Genomic DNA, 17,698 nt, shown 5'->3' with positions numbered 1-17,698 from the left:
AACATAGCAAAATAAACTTAACCAGAGGTATATAACTAAAATAGTGAAAACAAAGAAGATGCAACATTTCTTATTTTGATCTACTAAAGAAATTAACCTATTAAGAATTTCAAAAGAAATGGAGGTAAGATAGAAAAATCAAAATGAAATGTAGTGTTAGCCTGGGGGTGACTTTAATGAAATTTAATAACAAAGCCATTTCAATATTTTAGAAACCGCAATGTTTTCCAATGAGCACAATCATTTTTATACAGTGAAACACTGAAAAAGTGCAAGTTTCAAACATATCACAGTGCTCAATGAAGAAACCAAAGTCAGCTTTCTGGCCTCACAGAGTATACAGCGATTTCAGTAAAAAAAAAAAAAAAAAAAAGTTTTTAACTAAAGTTTCTTTTAACAAAGCTTATCACCTGAGACTTTGTGAAAGCCAACTCATGTAGAGTGTAATTTAAATGATAAAATGTGCCAATTAAGTATTTATTTCCTACCTCAGCTATTGGCCATGTGACCTCTGGTAGATTACTAACTTCCCACTTTCTTCATCTGTAAAACTGGGATAATAATAATACCTACTTTATAGGGTTACTGTGCATTGTGAAAATTAAATGTGTATGTGGGAATTCATATATATGCATATGTGCATGTGTGAATATACATGTATGTTTATTTGTTTATAACAGTGCCTACTCTGGTGCTATATTAGTTGCTATTGTATTATCATTTTTCTACTTTCTTAGATGACCAATTACTACAGATCTACTGATGTTTTGTAATACAAACTGACCATAATAAACTGCTAATGAAACTGGGTCTATGCGGTACAATCCCTTCATTTTGCAAATGAGATTACGATTAATTGAAAAGAACTGTACCCTGTCTATATGCTTGGAACATTTCAAAGTAATTCAGGGGATAAGAAAATACATCCATTGAAAAGCTGGGAAAAAGTTCCGTTTTCATGGGCTACCTTAAAATATTTCATTCTTAACCTTTAGGATACCAGTAAACTCTTCACATGCTACCCTGTATGCCATGGAGGCAGGCTGGGGGCAGGAGGTAAGCAAGGGATAACGAAAAAGGTGGTGGAAGCCAGGACACTCTTCTTACGACCATCCATGCCACACAAGTGAGGTCAGCATGCAACAGGGCTGGAGTCCACGCCCAAACACAGCAACAGCACGTGAACGGTGAGCTCGGCACACCAGCACCCAGCAGGAAACGTGTAGTGGCTACTGCAGTAATGTGTAGTAAAGGTGGGCCTTGCTTTTACCCTTAAGTCTTTACACACCATTCTTTCCTTTTCTTTTCTTTTTTGAAACTAAGTCTCGCTCTGTCGCCCAGGCTGGAGGGCAGTGGCACCATCTCGGCTCACTGCAACCTCCGCCTCCCGGGTTCAAGCCATTCTCCTGCCTCAGCCTCCTGAGTAGCTGGGATTACAGGTGCCTGCCACCACGACCGGCTAATTTTTGCATCTTTGGAAGAGGCAGGGTTTCACCTGCCACCACGCCCAGCTAATTTTTAGAAGAGTCAGGGTGTCACCACCCATGATGGAAAGAGAAATCAAGGTCCCTTCTGAATCTTGTGGATGCTCTGTGCTGCCTTACACACCATTATCTCTGAGGCAGCACAGAGCACCCATAAGACTCAGAAGGGACCTTGATTTCTCTTCCCATCACAGGTTACACTGTAAAACTACGTTTTTGTTTGGGAGTCAGTGTGTTACCCTGTGGCCCAGGCTGGAGGGCAGTGGCGTGATCACAGTCCACTGCAGCCTCAAACTCCTGGGCTCAAGCGAGCCTCCTGCCTCGGCTTCCCACAGTGCTGGGACTACAGGTGTGAGCCACCACACCCGGCCTTAAAACTACTTTTAAAGAAAGAATTTGAATACTAATCTGAGACTTAAACACACTAAACTTTTACCTTAAAGGGAGAATTGCAGTTTTCTAAGTTAAATTTTCTGAAAAAAAGCAAAACTCAAAAAAAAAGCCTGCCCCAAAAACTTCTTTTGCAAGGCTACAAATGATATTTTCTACCAATAATAAGATAGTTATGAAGTAGCCCTTGTGTGACAGATTAATCAATTCTGAATAAATATGTCTGCAACTAAATCCTCCAGAAAAAGTCAACGGAATTTGACTTTAAAAAGGCTTGGATGGGCCAGGCACAGTGGCTCACACCTGTAATCCCAGCACTTTGAGAGGCCAAGGCAGGCGGATCACGAGGTCAGGAGATCGAGACCATCCTGGCTAACATGGTGAAACCCCGTCTCTACTAAAAAAAGTACAAAAAATTATCCGGGTGTGGTGGCAGGTGCCTGTAGTCCCAGCTACTCAGGAGGCTGAGGCAGAAGAATGGCGTGAACCTGGGAGGCGGAACTTGCAGTGAGCCGAAATCGTGCCACTCCACTCCAGCCTGGGCAACAGAATGAGACTCCGTCTCAAAAGAAAAAAAAAAAAAAAAGGCTTGGACTATCTGAACCTTTCTTCCCTGCAAAAATAGAGGTTTCACTTCTCATATTTAGAATCCAGGAATGTAAAATCTCTAAGGAACATATAGAAAGTCTTCACAGTAAATAAGCCAAATCAACAAACATATCTTGATATGGGCAAAAAGGGATGACTTAATTTTGGGTCTTGTTTTCCCTGATTTTAAGAGGTAAGTGTTTTCCTGGCCACCCTTCATATTTGGATCATGGGAAAGGCTAGCTGGGAGAATATGCTTTTTCCTGGTGGCCATTTCTGCCGGTGGCCCTGGGGTTTGTGCTAGGCTAGTGCTGATGTGCTCATTTGCAGGACATGCTGAGATGTGTGGCTGGGGACACTGCATGCCAGGCCACCCAGAATAACCTTGTTAAGCTTTGAGTAGTCAATGAGGTCAGGCCGGTGTCGGTGGATGAGGGCACAGAGTCCAAGGCCATCTTTCCAGCTTCACAACCGTCGAGAAGAACAGGAACACGTGTTAGTGGAGAGAAAGAAGCAGCCAGCGTCTGCACTCGGTCAGATGTTGGCCTTCCTTCTGTCTGACTTAATGCAAGAAAGGCCCCAGGTAGCTTCCTCTTTACCCCGCCCAGGGAGCTTGAACACTCATCTTCTTCCCGGGGTCCACTGGACTCCTCTCCTTTCGACTTCCTTGCCGGAGACTTGCCCTGTCTCCTGCCCCGGTCTGGTCTGTGCTGGCACAGGCAGTGACAGGAAGGGAGATGTCTCTACTGCTGTCCCTGCTCGGCTAGTCCCAGGGTTCCTCTCTCTTCTCCAAGTCTCCTTTCTGGCCCTTACCCCTGAGTCTGCCCAATAAACACACACAAGGACGTCTACCCTGAAAATGTCCAGAACACACTTTCTCTAAAAGTTCTTAGGATGCTTCAAAAGCCTCCGTTAGCTCCCAGATACTCCTCTGTCTTTCTTTATAAAGTTCTTTTCTTTTTCTTTTAAGGCAAAGGCATGTAGGTGAAGGAGGACTGCAATTAGCAACGCAGATGTTTATTTCTGATCTGTTTCCCCATAGACACCAGCTCTAAATGCCCCATAGACAAGGGCAGGCCAGAGCTTGCTGGCGACAGTGGGTTCAGTGACAGCAGAGTGTGGGAGTTCTGTTCCTCAAAGGGTCTGGGGTAGGAGACTTCCGTGAGAGTTATCAGTGCTACAATGCTGAAGTACTTGGGCCAACTGGGAGCCAGAAAAAGAAAAGCAAGATGAGTGGATGCAGATCTGGGCACTCCGACTTTGACACCTGCAGAAGGTCCCAGCCCTTGATAGCTCCTCTCATCTGCCAAACAGCATGTTGTAGGGACAAAGAAGGATTCTCTTCCCCTTTGTCTTCCCAAGGCCTGGCTTAGTGCCTGACACTTGGTAGACATTCCGAAAATATTTGTTCAACTAGAAGAACCTCCCCAATTTTTCACCGTGGTTCATCCTTATCTTTCCTTTTTCTGATTATCGGTGGCCAGTGGTGGGCCTGTTTGCATTCATGGGTAACCTAGAATCCAAAGGTGAAAATATAACCAACTCTTTTACTTCAACATCATAATGACCACTCTACATGAGAAAGACTAAAGCAAGTGACAGAATCATGCTCTCCCCTTATGTCGAGATTTCATTCATCTCACTTCCTACAAGTTTTCAAACATAATTTTTCTACATCTTTTGAATTTCAGCAGAGCAAAGCTGATGGATGAAGGATCTTTCTATTTCTTTCAGGGCCGAGGGCTGAAGAGTCGCTAGTGGGGGGTACGCAGACTCTGCCAGGGTCTCCCTCATCCCTGAGAAACAACAGCCATTCCTGCTGCCTTTTCCCAATACCAGGGTGAAGGCTAAAGTAAGATGCATGCTTACACCCCCAAACTCAGTAGCATCCTTCTGGCACTGCAATACCATTCACTTACAAATATAGTGCTGTTTACCAGCATGCTAAGGCTTAATCCAATGTTTTCCTTTGGGAGACTTTAAGCATCAAGAATTCTACAGCCTGAGTTCTCCTCGATACATAAAAGGTTTCTCAGACAGGAGGAAAACACGGGTGCACACAAACACTGTTCCCCATGCTACCCACGGATTCCACTGAGAATACAAGGACCAGGGGCCCTGGGTGCTCACCTAGTATGGAAGTTCTGAATGTTCACATTTCTATAAGGAGCGGTTTTCCTCTGACACCAAAGCAGCAGACCTTCTTTGGCAGATGTTTCTGTAATGACAGCCAAGAAAAAGTGGCCCCAGGGAAATGCCGCTTAGTTCACTTAGCTCCTAGTCACTTTCGAAACAGACCTCCCAGGGAGTCGATCACCAAATACATCGTCTCTTCCTACAGCCTCTGCAAGTGCATAGGAGCCAGAACCCTGATCTTTGTGAGTAACTTCTGATGACACTTAGGGACTTCAAAAGGACGATGCAGGAGCAATCACAAGCTCCAACATAAAAAGATACTAAAACTAGACTTCAGGGTGGTTGGTGACTTGCCCCTTTTTAAATGAAAATAATTTTTTTTTTTTGAGGCACAGTCTCACTCTGTCACCCAGGCTGGAGTGCAGTGGTGGGATCTTGGCTCACTGCAACCTCCACCTCCCGGGTTCAAGAGATTCTCCTGCCTCAGCCTCCAGAGTATCTGGGACTACAGGTGCCATCACAATGTCTGGTTAATTTTTGTATTTTTAGTAGAGACAGGATTTCGTCACGTTGGCCAGTCTGGCCTTGAACTCCTGACCTCAGGTGATCCACACACCTCAGCCTCCCAAACTGCTGGGATTACAGGCGTGAGTCACTGTGCCCGGCTGAAAATAAATTTTTAAAAACTGTGCGTACCCCATTGTGTGAGGTGACCCTGAGGGCACCTATTATTCAGGACCAGAGACTAAGTGTCCAATTTGAAATAGAGACTGTGGATGCTGACAGACCTTTCCCTGCCTCTTGATTGACTGCATCCTTAAAGTACTAGCAAAGCTTAATACTGAGCACAATCTGTAATTGAAGTGAGTCTTACAGGACAATCGGATCCTTTGCATTCGCTAAATGTTTACTGTACACAATCCTGAAAAATATGCAAACATAAATAGTCTACAGTGCAACTCACATGAAAAAATGAACTGTGTGTAGTTGATGACAACTAATCTGTCATTCATCTGGTTTGTAATTCATACTCTTAGGTAAATGGAATTCACAGATGCTACCACATCTCAAATGTATTCCTTTGCCCAGTGATTTTGTAACACTTAAAGGGTTTTATTGGTAAATTTCAAGTTTGGCCAATTGACATCTCACCAAAAAAAAAAAAAAAAGGAAAAACCCAGCACCATCTGTGATGACCATAAAAATGTGCCGCTCAGACATCCCACAGCTTCAGCTGCAAGCACAGGGCAGGCAACTGACGTGCCAGCTGCAGCCCCCTGAATGCACCACACCCCTGCATTCCCACTGAGGCCACATTCCCCAGAGCTGCTCCAGCCAAAGACTGGGGGGTTAGCGGCAGAGCTGAGACACCCCATGCGACGCGAGACTCCTCTCAGGGCAGCCTAGGATTAAAGACCCCACCAGCCTGGCGAAATTAACCTCAGAACCGCACTGCAGTCCGAGACCTTCTTCCCCAAGCCTCCTCCCTTCCTCTTCTCGGCCCAGGTGTCAGCCAGGAGCTCTGGTCTGAAGGCTCCTCAGGCATCTCCTGCTCCCTCCCCTTCATCCTGCATAGGCATTTTCCCCCAAAAATCTCCTGCACTTCTGGTATAGCCTGAATGTTGGTGTCTTCCCGCCCATCACCAAATTCATATGTTGAAGCCCTAGACCCTAATGTGCCTGTATTTGGAGATGGGGCCTTTGGGAGGTGCTTAGGGTTAGATGAGGTCACGAGGGTGGGGCCCTCATGATTGGATTAGTGTCCTCATAAGAAGAGACACCAGGGAGCCTGCTCACTGGCAGGTTCTCCACCACCCCCACCCACCATGTGCAGCACAGCAAGGCAGCAGCCATGTGCAAGCCAGGAAGAGGGTCCTCACAGAACCAGACCGTGCTGGCACTCTGATTTTGGACTTCCAGCCTCAAGAACTGTGAGAAAATAGAGGTCAGCTGTTTAAGCCACCCATGCTATGGTATGTTTTTATAAAGGCCTGGAAAGACTACAACAATTTCTAGTAAGTCTTGGCACTTGCTTCCTGGAGGACCCAAACCGACACACATCTAAACAGCTCCTCAAAAGCCACTTATATAACTTAGGATTCTGCCTATATTTAAATGCTAACAATTTAGAAATTCCCTAAAGCATGCGGACTCCTAACTAACATGGGGCCTTCCATCTTAGGAAGCGGTTGAAGTTGATTTTTTCAAATCAAAATAATTTTGTAATTATTTATCTAAATTGTCCATTTTAGGCTGGGCACAGTGGCTCACACCTGTAATCCCAGCACTTTGGGAGGCCGAGGCTGGCAGATCACCTGAGGTCAGGAGTTCAAGACTAGCCTGGCCAAGATGGTGATCCCATCTCTACTAAAAATACAAAAATTAGCCAGGCAGGGTGGCGGGTGCTTGTAATCCCAGCTACTTGGGAGGCTAAGGCAGGAGAATTGCTTGAGCCTGGGAGGCGGAGGTTACAGTGAGCTGAGATCGCGCCACTGCATTCCAGCCTGGGCGACAGAGTGAGACTCTGTCTCAAAAACAAAACAAAACAAAAAACTGTCCATTTTAGTTCACACTTTCTTGGACCCATAACCCAGATAAAATACACACACCCCTAAAGTTCCATGTGCTATAACTTGAATGACTCCTGTGAATGTCTCTTAACTAGCAAGTGCTAGTTAAGGGAAAATAAAGTGAAACTGTTAAGACTTAATTAAAATGTGAATTGATATGGACATTGAAATCTGGAACTGCACAGCCAGTTGTTCTGCCTGTCTTTGCAGTCCTGACCAATGTAATTAATGAGAAAAAGTACATCAAGAAGAAATAATGTGATGTATTTAATAGAGTTTAAATAGAATTTACCAGGTTAGAAAAGCAAACAAAGGTATAGTATATCTACAACATCTTAATATTGCTACTGAAGTTTAGATTTACAAGTCACAGAGTTTCACTTAATTTCTGCCTGAATACGTGTGAACACTCTTGGGCCATGAATGGTGAACAAGGCTTTTTCCTCTTTCAATTGGTTAGTACAATCAAAGCCGACCCTCCTCCAACCCCAAATCCATTTTTAGGCTTTCAGCAAAAGGTTAACAAGCTTGTGTGAATTACGTACATACATTACTGGAAAACCTACTCCCGAAAGATGTATGGGAAAGTGGAAATGAGGCCATTTGGCACAAACAGGTCCACACACAAAACCCTGATCATGGGTATAAAAAGCATGTTACAGATTGGCAGTAACATTTGTCATTGCATCACGAAGCACTGAACGACACCCCAAGGAGCTCCATCATCTACTTACATCTGCACTGCCTTCATCAACAGATATATTAATCTCTCATTTTAATTTTTTTTTTTTTTTGAGACAGAGTCTTGCTCTGTTACCCAGGCTGGAGTGCAGTGGTGTGGTCTCAGCTCACTGCAACCTCCACCTCCCAGGTTCAAGCAATTCTCCTGCCTCAGCCTCCTGAGTAGCTGAGATTACAGGTGCACGCCACCACACCTGGCTAATTTTTGTATTTTTAGTAGAGACGGGATTTCACCAGGTTGGCCAGGCTGGTCTCGAACTGCTGACCTTATGATCCGCTCACCTTGGCCTCCCAAAGTGCTGGGATTACAGGCATGAGCCACCGCACCCGGCCTAATCTCTCATTTTCTTTCTTGGAAGTGGCCCATCATTTTGTTGAAGGAAACTCATTCCTCAAAGAATTTGTTTCTAATAACAATGACTTTTTCAACATACCATGCATCATTAAAACAAATAAAGATGATTTTTCTGTAGACTTACAGAAGTTAAATGAGGTTATTAAAAAATTACTCCATGAAACTAAAGCAAATAAAAATATAAATTAGCAAACATTATCTACTGTGTCGGACACTGTAGAAACATCTGAAGAGATCTAGGTACTTTGCTAATAAAATTATAACTTTTTAATGTTTAATTTCTTAGTCTTGTGAAGAGCAGATTAATACAGGCTTTTATCGCAAAATTTTACAAAATATTGTGATTTAGCTATCTTGCTTTGGGCATGTTAATACCAATTTTGGGGAAAACTCTAATGGATAATACCATTCATACCTACACTTGAAATATAATCAAGTTTAAATTCACATTATCACTAATTTAAAATTTGTAACCAATCAGAAACAACTTGAGGTCAACTTCACCTCTGTAATATTTGTGGAAAAAGGATTTGCTAGACCGGCAACAGTGTGAACAAGATTTCTAAAAGTAGTATTTATTTAAAGTGGGTTCGACAGTTTAAATATTTAAATTTAGAAGCACATAAAAACTGATAAAATTATTACAACTTACAATTTTTAAATAAAGCAAGAATTTTAGGAAGCCTCTTGTTTCTTTCATTAGCATAAAGGAAGGTACTGTAATAGAACCATATTGTGCAAAAGTTTTCAAAGTCAGACTATGTATTAATTCAAGCTGGCTGTCATTCCTGAGTTTGAATTGTTTTAATGCCATTAGATTTTAGTTTGATTTTTAGATGACATAAGTGGGTCTCCGGTGCCAGAAGGGAATAATTAAAGTGAATTTGAAGGTCCGTAAGGGCAAGTACTGCAGACTTCATGTCAGCTGGTACAAGTAGGCAAAGTGTTGTTTCTTAATGTTGGTTGATGAGTACCTAAAATCACTTAAAAAGACCAGAGTCTCACGCCTGTAATCCCAGCACTTTGGGAGGCTGAGGTGGGCACATCATGAGGTCAGGAGATCGAGACCATCCTGGCTAACACAGTGAAACCCCGTCTCTACTAAAAATACGAAAACTTAGCTAGCGTGGTGGTGGGCGCCCGTGGTCCCAGCTACTCGCGAGGCTGAGGCAGGAGAATGGCGTGAACCCGGGAGGCGGAGCTTGCAATGAGCTGAAATCGCGCCACTGCACTCCTGCCTGGGTGACAGAGTGAGACTCCGTCTCAAAAAAAAAAAAAAACAAAAAACAAAAAACCAGAGTGAGAGGCTACTCTGGCCTGGCCTGGGCAGAATTATAAATAACGTCTCCACCCCTTACCACTCAGGTACCTGGTTACCTACTAGATTACAGAGTCAGAAGGGGCCAAATAGTTGGGCAATGCAGACAGCCCTGAAACACATTCTGCAGTTACACACTTTGTGATTTAAGGGCCAAACAGGCAAAGTTCTAATTTTAAGAATGCCAATTTGACACTTTTCAACAGTGCTGAATTCATCAAAATATTTGGGAGTGTAGTTGGTATAAAAGACTAAAGATTTTTATCTTCAGTGGCAGTGTTAAGGATTAAGATTCTATGATAATGATGAAACAGTAGTTAGGCCAAAAGATACAGTGACAATAGAGGTCTTGTTTAAAAAGAAAAAGAAGAAAAAAGAAAAAGAGAGGGAGAGAGATAGGGAGGAAGAAAGTGAAGGAAATAACAAACATGGGTTGCAACAGATTCTTTTTTTATACCGGGGGGAAAAAAAAGTGTTTCAGTTGTAAGACTAAAGAACTCTGCCATAGCTGTAAATTTACTAGTATAATAAGCAATCAAGAAGCTCAATAAATGCTCATTTTAAAAAGCGACTTCTGTTCTGAACATGTGCTCATCTTTTGCAAACCTATTCCACCCCCATGAATGAAACAGTGCTGCCGAGGTCTTTTCCTATACGCATACAAAATTTATAAGAACCCACTTACATGTCTCTCATTCAATCATGTAAATGACTGTTGGACTTTAAAATATCTTGCTCAAATTTTAATTCACAAGCTCAATTTACAGATTATACAATTAGACTTTTAACCATGTCTTTTACCTTCAACCGAAATATCCTGAATAGCAAAGCGAAGGATGATGGTCCAGATCATACCCAGGGTCATTTTCACGTTGCCATCAACAATTTCTGCAGGTAAGAAAACAACAAATTAATGTAAAGATAACATAGTCAGTACATAACTTTTTTCCTATATATAAATTTTGACTTCAGAGCTATTGGAAAATGTGCATATGGGAAGACCAGTTTATGTTTTTATAAGCATTGCAGTGTGCCTGGTTATAAATACGGTATTCATAACCAAATGTCTCTAGTTTAAATAAATTCTAAGTTAATAATAAGCACAAACCTTGCATATGTATTATCAATGAAAACCACCCAGGAGTTTCCAAAGTTTTAAGATGCAATAGCTAAGGTTTTTTGTTTTTTTTTTGAGATGGAGTCTCACTCTGTCGCCCAGGCTGCAGTGCAGTGACACAACCTTGGCTCACTGCAACCTCCACCTCCTGGGATCAAGCAATTCTCCTGCCTCAGCCTCCTGAGTAGCTGGGACTACAAGGACTACAGGCATGCACCACCACACCCAGCTAATTTTTTGTAAATTTAGAAGAGACGGGGTTTCACCATGTTGGCCAGGCTGGTCTTGAACTCCTGACCTCAGGTGATCTGCCCGCCTCGGCCTCTCAAAGTGCTGGGATGAGCATGAGCCACTGTGCCCAGCCATGAGCTAAAGTTTTAAATAATCAAATAAAGAGAACACAGTCTCATCTTTACCCTGACCCTTCTTACAGCATTCCGCAGCTGACAAGTAGCAGGACTTAGTTGTGCATACGGAGATATGGGTGGTCATCTCAGCTCCTGCTGACCTCACCAGATTCCCAGTCTCCCACAGAGAACAAAAAGGCCACTTCCTTCCTATTAGTTAGTTCTTATTAAGAGTCATTGGGATGTGTAAGTTCTTTCTCAGTCCTTTAAGTGTTCTGAAGATGACAGAATTATATTTAATTCTATGCTTTACAAAGAACCTAGAGCTTGGTCTCCCACTCATGGTACCATTTGTTCTTATCTTTGTGCACCGAGCGCCCTAGGAGAGAGCCTGATACAAGGCAGGCACAGTAAATGGTGAAAGAGAGGGAAGAAGGGGAGATTTCAAGTTGTAGCCCATACCTACGCTATGAGGTCAGTGTGGCAGACAGGACCACCCACCACACCTCTCACCTTCAGCGCCGATGGACACCAGTTTCACCCCTTTGCTGGCTATGTAATCCAAAGCTTTGTTGACATTAGCAATTTTGTGGAACCGCATTTTTCCCCGGTCAGGTTTGGGCAGCCTTTCTCCTGTTGGATAAAAAGAGAATCATGCAGACATAGAGACAGTGACCTCTTGATGCGGAATCAAGATGCCAAAACTAAGCATCCATTTTTCCCTTAAAAAGAGATGGTTACATGACTATTTCTGAGATGTGTGCCTGGTCTCTCTAAATCACAGCAATGAGGGAACACTAACCCCAAAACTTTCAGAATCAAATGGACCAGCAGGGAGCCATACCATGAAGGACGTATGCTTTTCAGATCTGTAGGGAGAGTCTGGTTTGGCCCATGATCCAACTTACAAATGAGTAAAAAGAGAAGCTGGTTAGAGTCCCTGGAGTATTCAGAGTTGCTGGCTAACGGTTGGAGGAAGTCAGGATGGCCTAGTTAAAATCACAGAGGTGGCTGCCAGGGCTCGTTCGACACCTGATTATGAAGATATATGGATCAGGGCAGATCTGCCATAATCCTTCCCAGTCACACTTCTCCAAAGGTGATCCATTCTCTAGTCCAAAGTCTAAATCAGCCAACTGAAATTCAGGACAAATCATAGCCCCACTGGGATTTTAGCTTATATGTTCAGAGTTCTGCCAACAGGTACAGTAGATTTTTGAATACAAGATGACTTCTGGAATACACTCTAGCTGGACGAAGAGTAGAAAGGGCAGCATGGAGGGAGTTGTGTGAAGTCATTTTTTCTTCTCTTATTTTGTTTCAAGCTTGGTGGTATAAACATTATTTTAATAAGTGATTTTTAAAGAGAATTCACTCCTTTTTTAGAACAGAAAAATAACTCCGGGCAGATTGTTCTTTGGAAAGGTTTTCTTTGGCAATAATACCATGTTCTTGCCCAGCCGAGTTCAAAGCAAACTTCTGATGTAGTCATCTTTAAATAGATGCTCACCTATTGATAACACATAAAAGCATAGGATGGGATATATAACACCAACCTGAGATGACTTCCAAAAGCAGCATGAGCTTCAGGCCATTCCTGAAGTCTTCTTCAATGTTCTCAATCTGGGTGCCGGCTTTCCTTAGGTGGGAGTTACACCAGGCAGTGAAGGTCTGCAAAGAAAACCAAACACAGTTTAGCACAGGCTCATGGGATTTCAGATCCCTTCCTCACAGACAACACTTGACACCTTACATGTTCTTGGAAATCTACAAGGCTGGGGCTGCTTGGGCTTCTAGAGGATGCAGAATTTGATGGAAAGAAGAACTGGAAACCCAAAAGAACGATTTTAGTAAATTTTCCACTTTAGAGACAAAAACTCTTTTATTGGATATTCCAACCTGAAGAATTTTTGCCTTCCATTTAAAAAGACACCACATTTATACCTGTATCTTCACCTTTTGAAAACCTTTTACTTTGTAGAAAAGATAGATTAAATTAAGATGTGCTTATTTCTTGCTCACAAATATGCAAAATACGCTTGCTTGCAGCAGAATAGACGAATAAATAACAGTGTTTTGTTTTGTTTTGTTTTGGAGAAGGGTCATCCAGCTCTGTCACCCAGGCTGGAGAACAGTGGTGTGATCATGGCTCACTGCAGCCTCGACCTCCCAGGCTCAACTGATCCTCCTGCCTCAGCGCCCTAAGTAGCTGGGACTATAGGCATGCACGATCACACCTAGCTAATTTTTTTTTAAGAGATGGGGTCTTGCTATGCTGCCCAGGCTGGTCTCAAACTCCTAGACTCAAGCAATCCTCTTGCCTCAGTCTCCCAAAGTGCTGGGATTACAGGCATGAGCCACCGTGCCATCTAAATAATGTTTAAAGAATGTTCAAAGGCCAGGTGTGATGACTCAACACCTGTAATCCTAGCACTTTGGGAGGCTGAGGTGGGTGGATCACTTGAGGTCAGGAGTTTGAGACCAGCCTGGCCAACATGGTAAAACCCCATCTCTACTAAAAATACAAAAATTAGCTGGATGTGGTAGCATGCGCCTGTAGTCCCAGCTACTCAGGAGGCTGAGGCAGGAAAATAGCTTGAAACCAGGAGGCAGAGGTTGCAGTAAGCCAAGATCATACCACTGTACTGCAGCCTGGGTGACAGAGTGAGACTCCGTCTCAAAAAAAAAAAAAAAAAATGTTCAAAATGTCTTGCTTTAGAGGAGAGGGTGGGTGATATTGTGTAGCAGAAAGAATAGAGAAGGGACCCATAACCAGTGATAACCTACAACTAGTTTATCTTGGGTGAACAACAGTTTTAAGCTACTAATTAAATCAATTAAACAAATTTGCAGTATAGTCTATCATTGAAAAAATAATAACAATAACCTCCTACAAGCATATTCCAAGCACTGGAATAGATCCTGGATCTCAAAGGTGACTATATTCAACCCTGCCTTTGGAAGAGATCACAGTCCAGTCATATTAACAAATTACTAGGGCAAATCTTCAGCTGAAAATGGACCATATATTAAGTGACATCCAAAGTTATTCTGTTTATTTTTCCAGCTTCTTTTAACTTGGCTTCCACTTGTGCCCTATTTCCTGCCAAAACCAGATTAGAAATGTTTCTGGCAGCTGCTGGCTAAGCATGCAAAATGTCCCCTCATCCCACAACAGCTGCTGGGCTTCAGAACAAAGTGCCTGGCACATCAAACTGGGGAGTAGGGGACAAACAAACAGGGTTTGTGTTCAAGATGAAAACGTCAACCTATCAAAAACAGGGCTGCTTCTAAGTCAGACTACAGAAAGAAAAAAGTGTCCATAAAAATGATTTTCCTGGGTAATAAAGAGGATTTTCAAATCTGACTAATAGTTCCTCCTTTCAAGAAGGAGGTGACAGCACTTAATTCAAGGACAAAAAAAAAAAAAAGAAGAAGGGATTTTTTGGATTTACATAATAAATTTTACCCTGAGAGCCTAAACTAACAATTATTTCTAAGCTTTAGTCAGGTCTAAACAGAAAAGATACTCTAAGCCATACACTTTTTATTTTTTTTTTTTTTTTTGAGACGGAGTCTTGCTTATCTCCCAGGCTGGAGTGCAGCGGCGTGATCTCGGCTCACTGCAACCTCCGCCTCCCAGGTTCAAGTGATTCTTCTACCTCAACCACCCTACTAGCTAGGAATACAGGTGCCTGCCACCACACCTAGCTAATTTTTGTATTTTTAGTAGAGATGGGGTTTTGCCATGTTGGCCAGACTGGTCTTAAACTCCTGACTTCAGGTGATCCACCTGCCTCGGCCTCTCAAAGTGCTGGTATTACAGGAATGAGCCACCACACTCAGTCTTAAGCCATATACTTTAGATCTATACCCAATCAATGTGGTAGCTCCTAGCCAGAAGGAGCCACTTAAACTTAGACTAATTAAAATAAAATTTAAAAATTAGCTCCTCAGTTGCACAAGTAATGTTTTAAGTGATCAAAAGCCACATGTGGCTAGTAGTATTGGATGGTGCAAATATACAACATTCCTATCGTCACAGAAAATTCTATTAGACAACACTATAGATAATTAAGTTTTGTTTTTTGAAGGTAAGATTATAAGAATTCATTACTTATTTTTTAACATATTAATTTTATGTATTTATTTTTTGAATGAGTAATAGGTTTCCTTGGTTCAAAAATTCAAGTGGTAATGGGGTGGGGGGAGGGGGGAGGGATAGCATTAGGAGATATACCTAATGTTAAATGACAAGTTAATAGGTGCAGCACACCAACATGGCACATGTATACATATGTAACAAACCTGCACGTTGTGCACATGTACCCTAAACCTTACAGTATAATTTAAAAAAAAGGAAAAAAAATTCAAGTGGTACAAAAGGATTTAAAAAAAATCCATGCTCTCACCTTTGTTCCTTGGCTACCCAATGCCCTACCCCATGAGGAATGAAGCTATCAGTCTCTTGCATATCCCTTCAGTGGTATCTGTGTATACATAAACACACAGACACACATGTCTTTTTTTTTCCCTTTGGTCCCTTTAACACAAATCATAGGATATACATTGTTCTATACTTTGCTTGGCACAGTGGCCCATGCCTGTAATCCCAGCACCTTGGGAGGCCAAAGTGGGTGGATCACTTGAGATCAGGAGTGCGAGACCAGCCTGACCAACATGGAGAAACCCTGTCTCTACTAAAAATACAAAACTAGCTGTACATGGTGATGCACACCTGTAATCCCAGCTACTCGGGAGGCGGAGGCAGGAGAATTGCTTGAACCCAGGAGGCCGAGGTTGCAGTAAGCCAAGATCGTGCCATTGCACTACAGCATGGGAAACAAGAGTGAATCTCCGTCTCAAAAGCAAAAAAAAAAAACAAATGAACAATATATATAACCTAGAGATCATTCCATATCAGTATAAAGTCTTTGTTTTTATGGCTGTATAGTATTCCACTATAGTGTATAAACCGTATTTTATGTAACTAGCTCCCTATGAATGAATATTTGGGTTGTTTCCGGATAATTAAGTTATTACAGTAAAATACACCCCAGGCCCCATCTTCAGCAAGTAAAATTACTTTAAAGGAATTTTAAAAACTGACAATATTAAGACTAATCACATACCTGAGTTTCTGGGAAAGGCACAAAAGAATAGTAGGTTGTTAAAAAAAAAAAAGCGACTGATGGACAGAACATATAATGATATAAACAGTTATAAAGTTTTTAAAATTTAAATTCTACTTAAAAAGTGGGCAAATATTGCTGGTGAAAGTCGTCATACTTTGTCTGTTATTTAAGTCTTTTCATAATACAGGCATCAGAAGCACTTCTGGATATATCCCTAAAAGCTGCTCATGAAATCCCAAGCTTCCTGACCCCACACCACAGAAAGTCTGTTTGAAACTACCTGTTTTTTGTTTGTTTGTTTGTTTGTTTGTTTGTTTCTGTAAAAAGATAAGAAGGTCTTGCTCCGCTCCGTCACCCAGGCTGGAGTGCAGTGGTGCGATCACAGCTCACTGCAGCTTTGAATTCCTGGGCTCAGCGATCTTCCCACCTCAGCCTCCTGAGTTGATACTACCTTTTTATAGTACATACAATGAAGGTAATTTACCATAGGTAATTATCTACTTGTACAAATCCAGAGAAGGTCAATTTATTTAGTTAAGCCTAATGAAGTTTCCCTATCTTTAATGAATACTCCTAAGAGTCAACAAAGGTGGTGACTAACTTAAATGCACAAAAAAGACTCCAGCTGTTCTGTGGTAATAGCTTATAAAAAGCCCAGTGCCCTCTGAAAATGAATTTTAAGCTTTATTAGAATGTTTAATTTTTATCCTATTTCCTGTTTTAATTACCATTGCCTAGGGAGACTGTTCCTGTGCATCCCCTAACACCCCTGTTTCTGTGAAAAGTCTGTCAACCATGGAGAAGATAAAAACAACAGTAGCAACAAAACCCCACACATTTGACCCAAAGACTTCTTTGTGAACTTTCTTATTGTTTGTATTGCAACATGCATCTTTAGGGTTCTTGAAAACTAACCCTTAGAGAACTAAAGTGGGAATGAAAGTGGGTCCGTGCGATTCTGGAGGCAGGCTCCTCGGCTTAAAACAGATTACCAAGCCATATGTCCTTTCTTAAGGGAAACGTGCTTTACTGAATCAGACACAGACCATAGAGGAAAGAGGCCAACGTCTCCTCAACTTATAGCTCAATCCAGAAGCTGCTCTGGCACATGCGGAACACTCCAACCTCCCCTCTTGTTTTCAACTTAAAGCCTCCTCTACCTCTCTCCTGAACAACAGCTTATTCCCTGTTTCTCTGCACCTAGCCATAAATATAAACACTTTCAGCATCCCAAAAGTAGGCACTAAAAAGTTTCAGAGCCACAAAAAGAAGACCGAGATGGGAAACCACAAAACCATCTATCCCCAGAAAGAAAAGACAGATGTTTGTAGTCCTGGCCAGGCGTGGTGGCTCACACCTGTAATCCCAGCATTTTGGGAGGCCGAGGTGGGTGGATCACTTGAGGCCAAGAGTTCAAGACCAGCCTGACCAACACAGTGAAATCCCATCTCTACTAAAAACATAAAAACTTAGCCTGGCATGGTGGCGCATGACTGTAATCTCAGCTACTCAGGAGA

At 42.2% G+C, this 17,698-nt stretch overlaps 1 protein-coding gene across 12 annotated transcripts in view; it reads right to left on the bottom strand.

Moving 5' to 3' along the window:
- Positions 1–17,698, bottom strand: part of ACTN2 (actinin alpha 2) — a 74,992-nt gene that overhangs the window by 31,936 nt on the left and 25,358 nt on the right. For all 12 annotated transcript variants that reach the window (XM_055234430.2, XM_055234426.2, XM_055234425.2 and 9 more), the window contains exons 2-6: positions 12,603–12,717; positions 11,560–11,679; positions 10,384–10,470; positions 4,593–4,680; positions 2,847–2,925 (exon numbers count right to left, since the gene is read on the bottom strand). In XM_055234430.2, coding sequence (XP_055090405.1) covers positions 2,847–2,925; positions 4,593–4,680; positions 10,384–10,470; positions 11,560–11,679; positions 12,603–12,717 — 489 coding nt within the window. The remainder of the gene's footprint in view (positions 1–2,846; positions 2,926–4,592; positions 4,681–10,383; positions 10,471–11,559; positions 11,680–12,602; positions 12,718–17,698) is intronic.

The sequence above is a fragment of the Symphalangus syndactylus genome, chromosome 19, assembly GCF_028878055.3.
Source record: "Symphalangus syndactylus isolate Jambi chromosome 19, NHGRI_mSymSyn1-v2.1_pri, whole genome shotgun sequence".
Classification (NCBI taxonomy): Eukaryota; Metazoa; Chordata; class Mammalia; order Primates; family Hylobatidae; genus Symphalangus; species Symphalangus syndactylus.
This window is presented reverse-complemented; position numbering and strand designations above follow the sequence as displayed.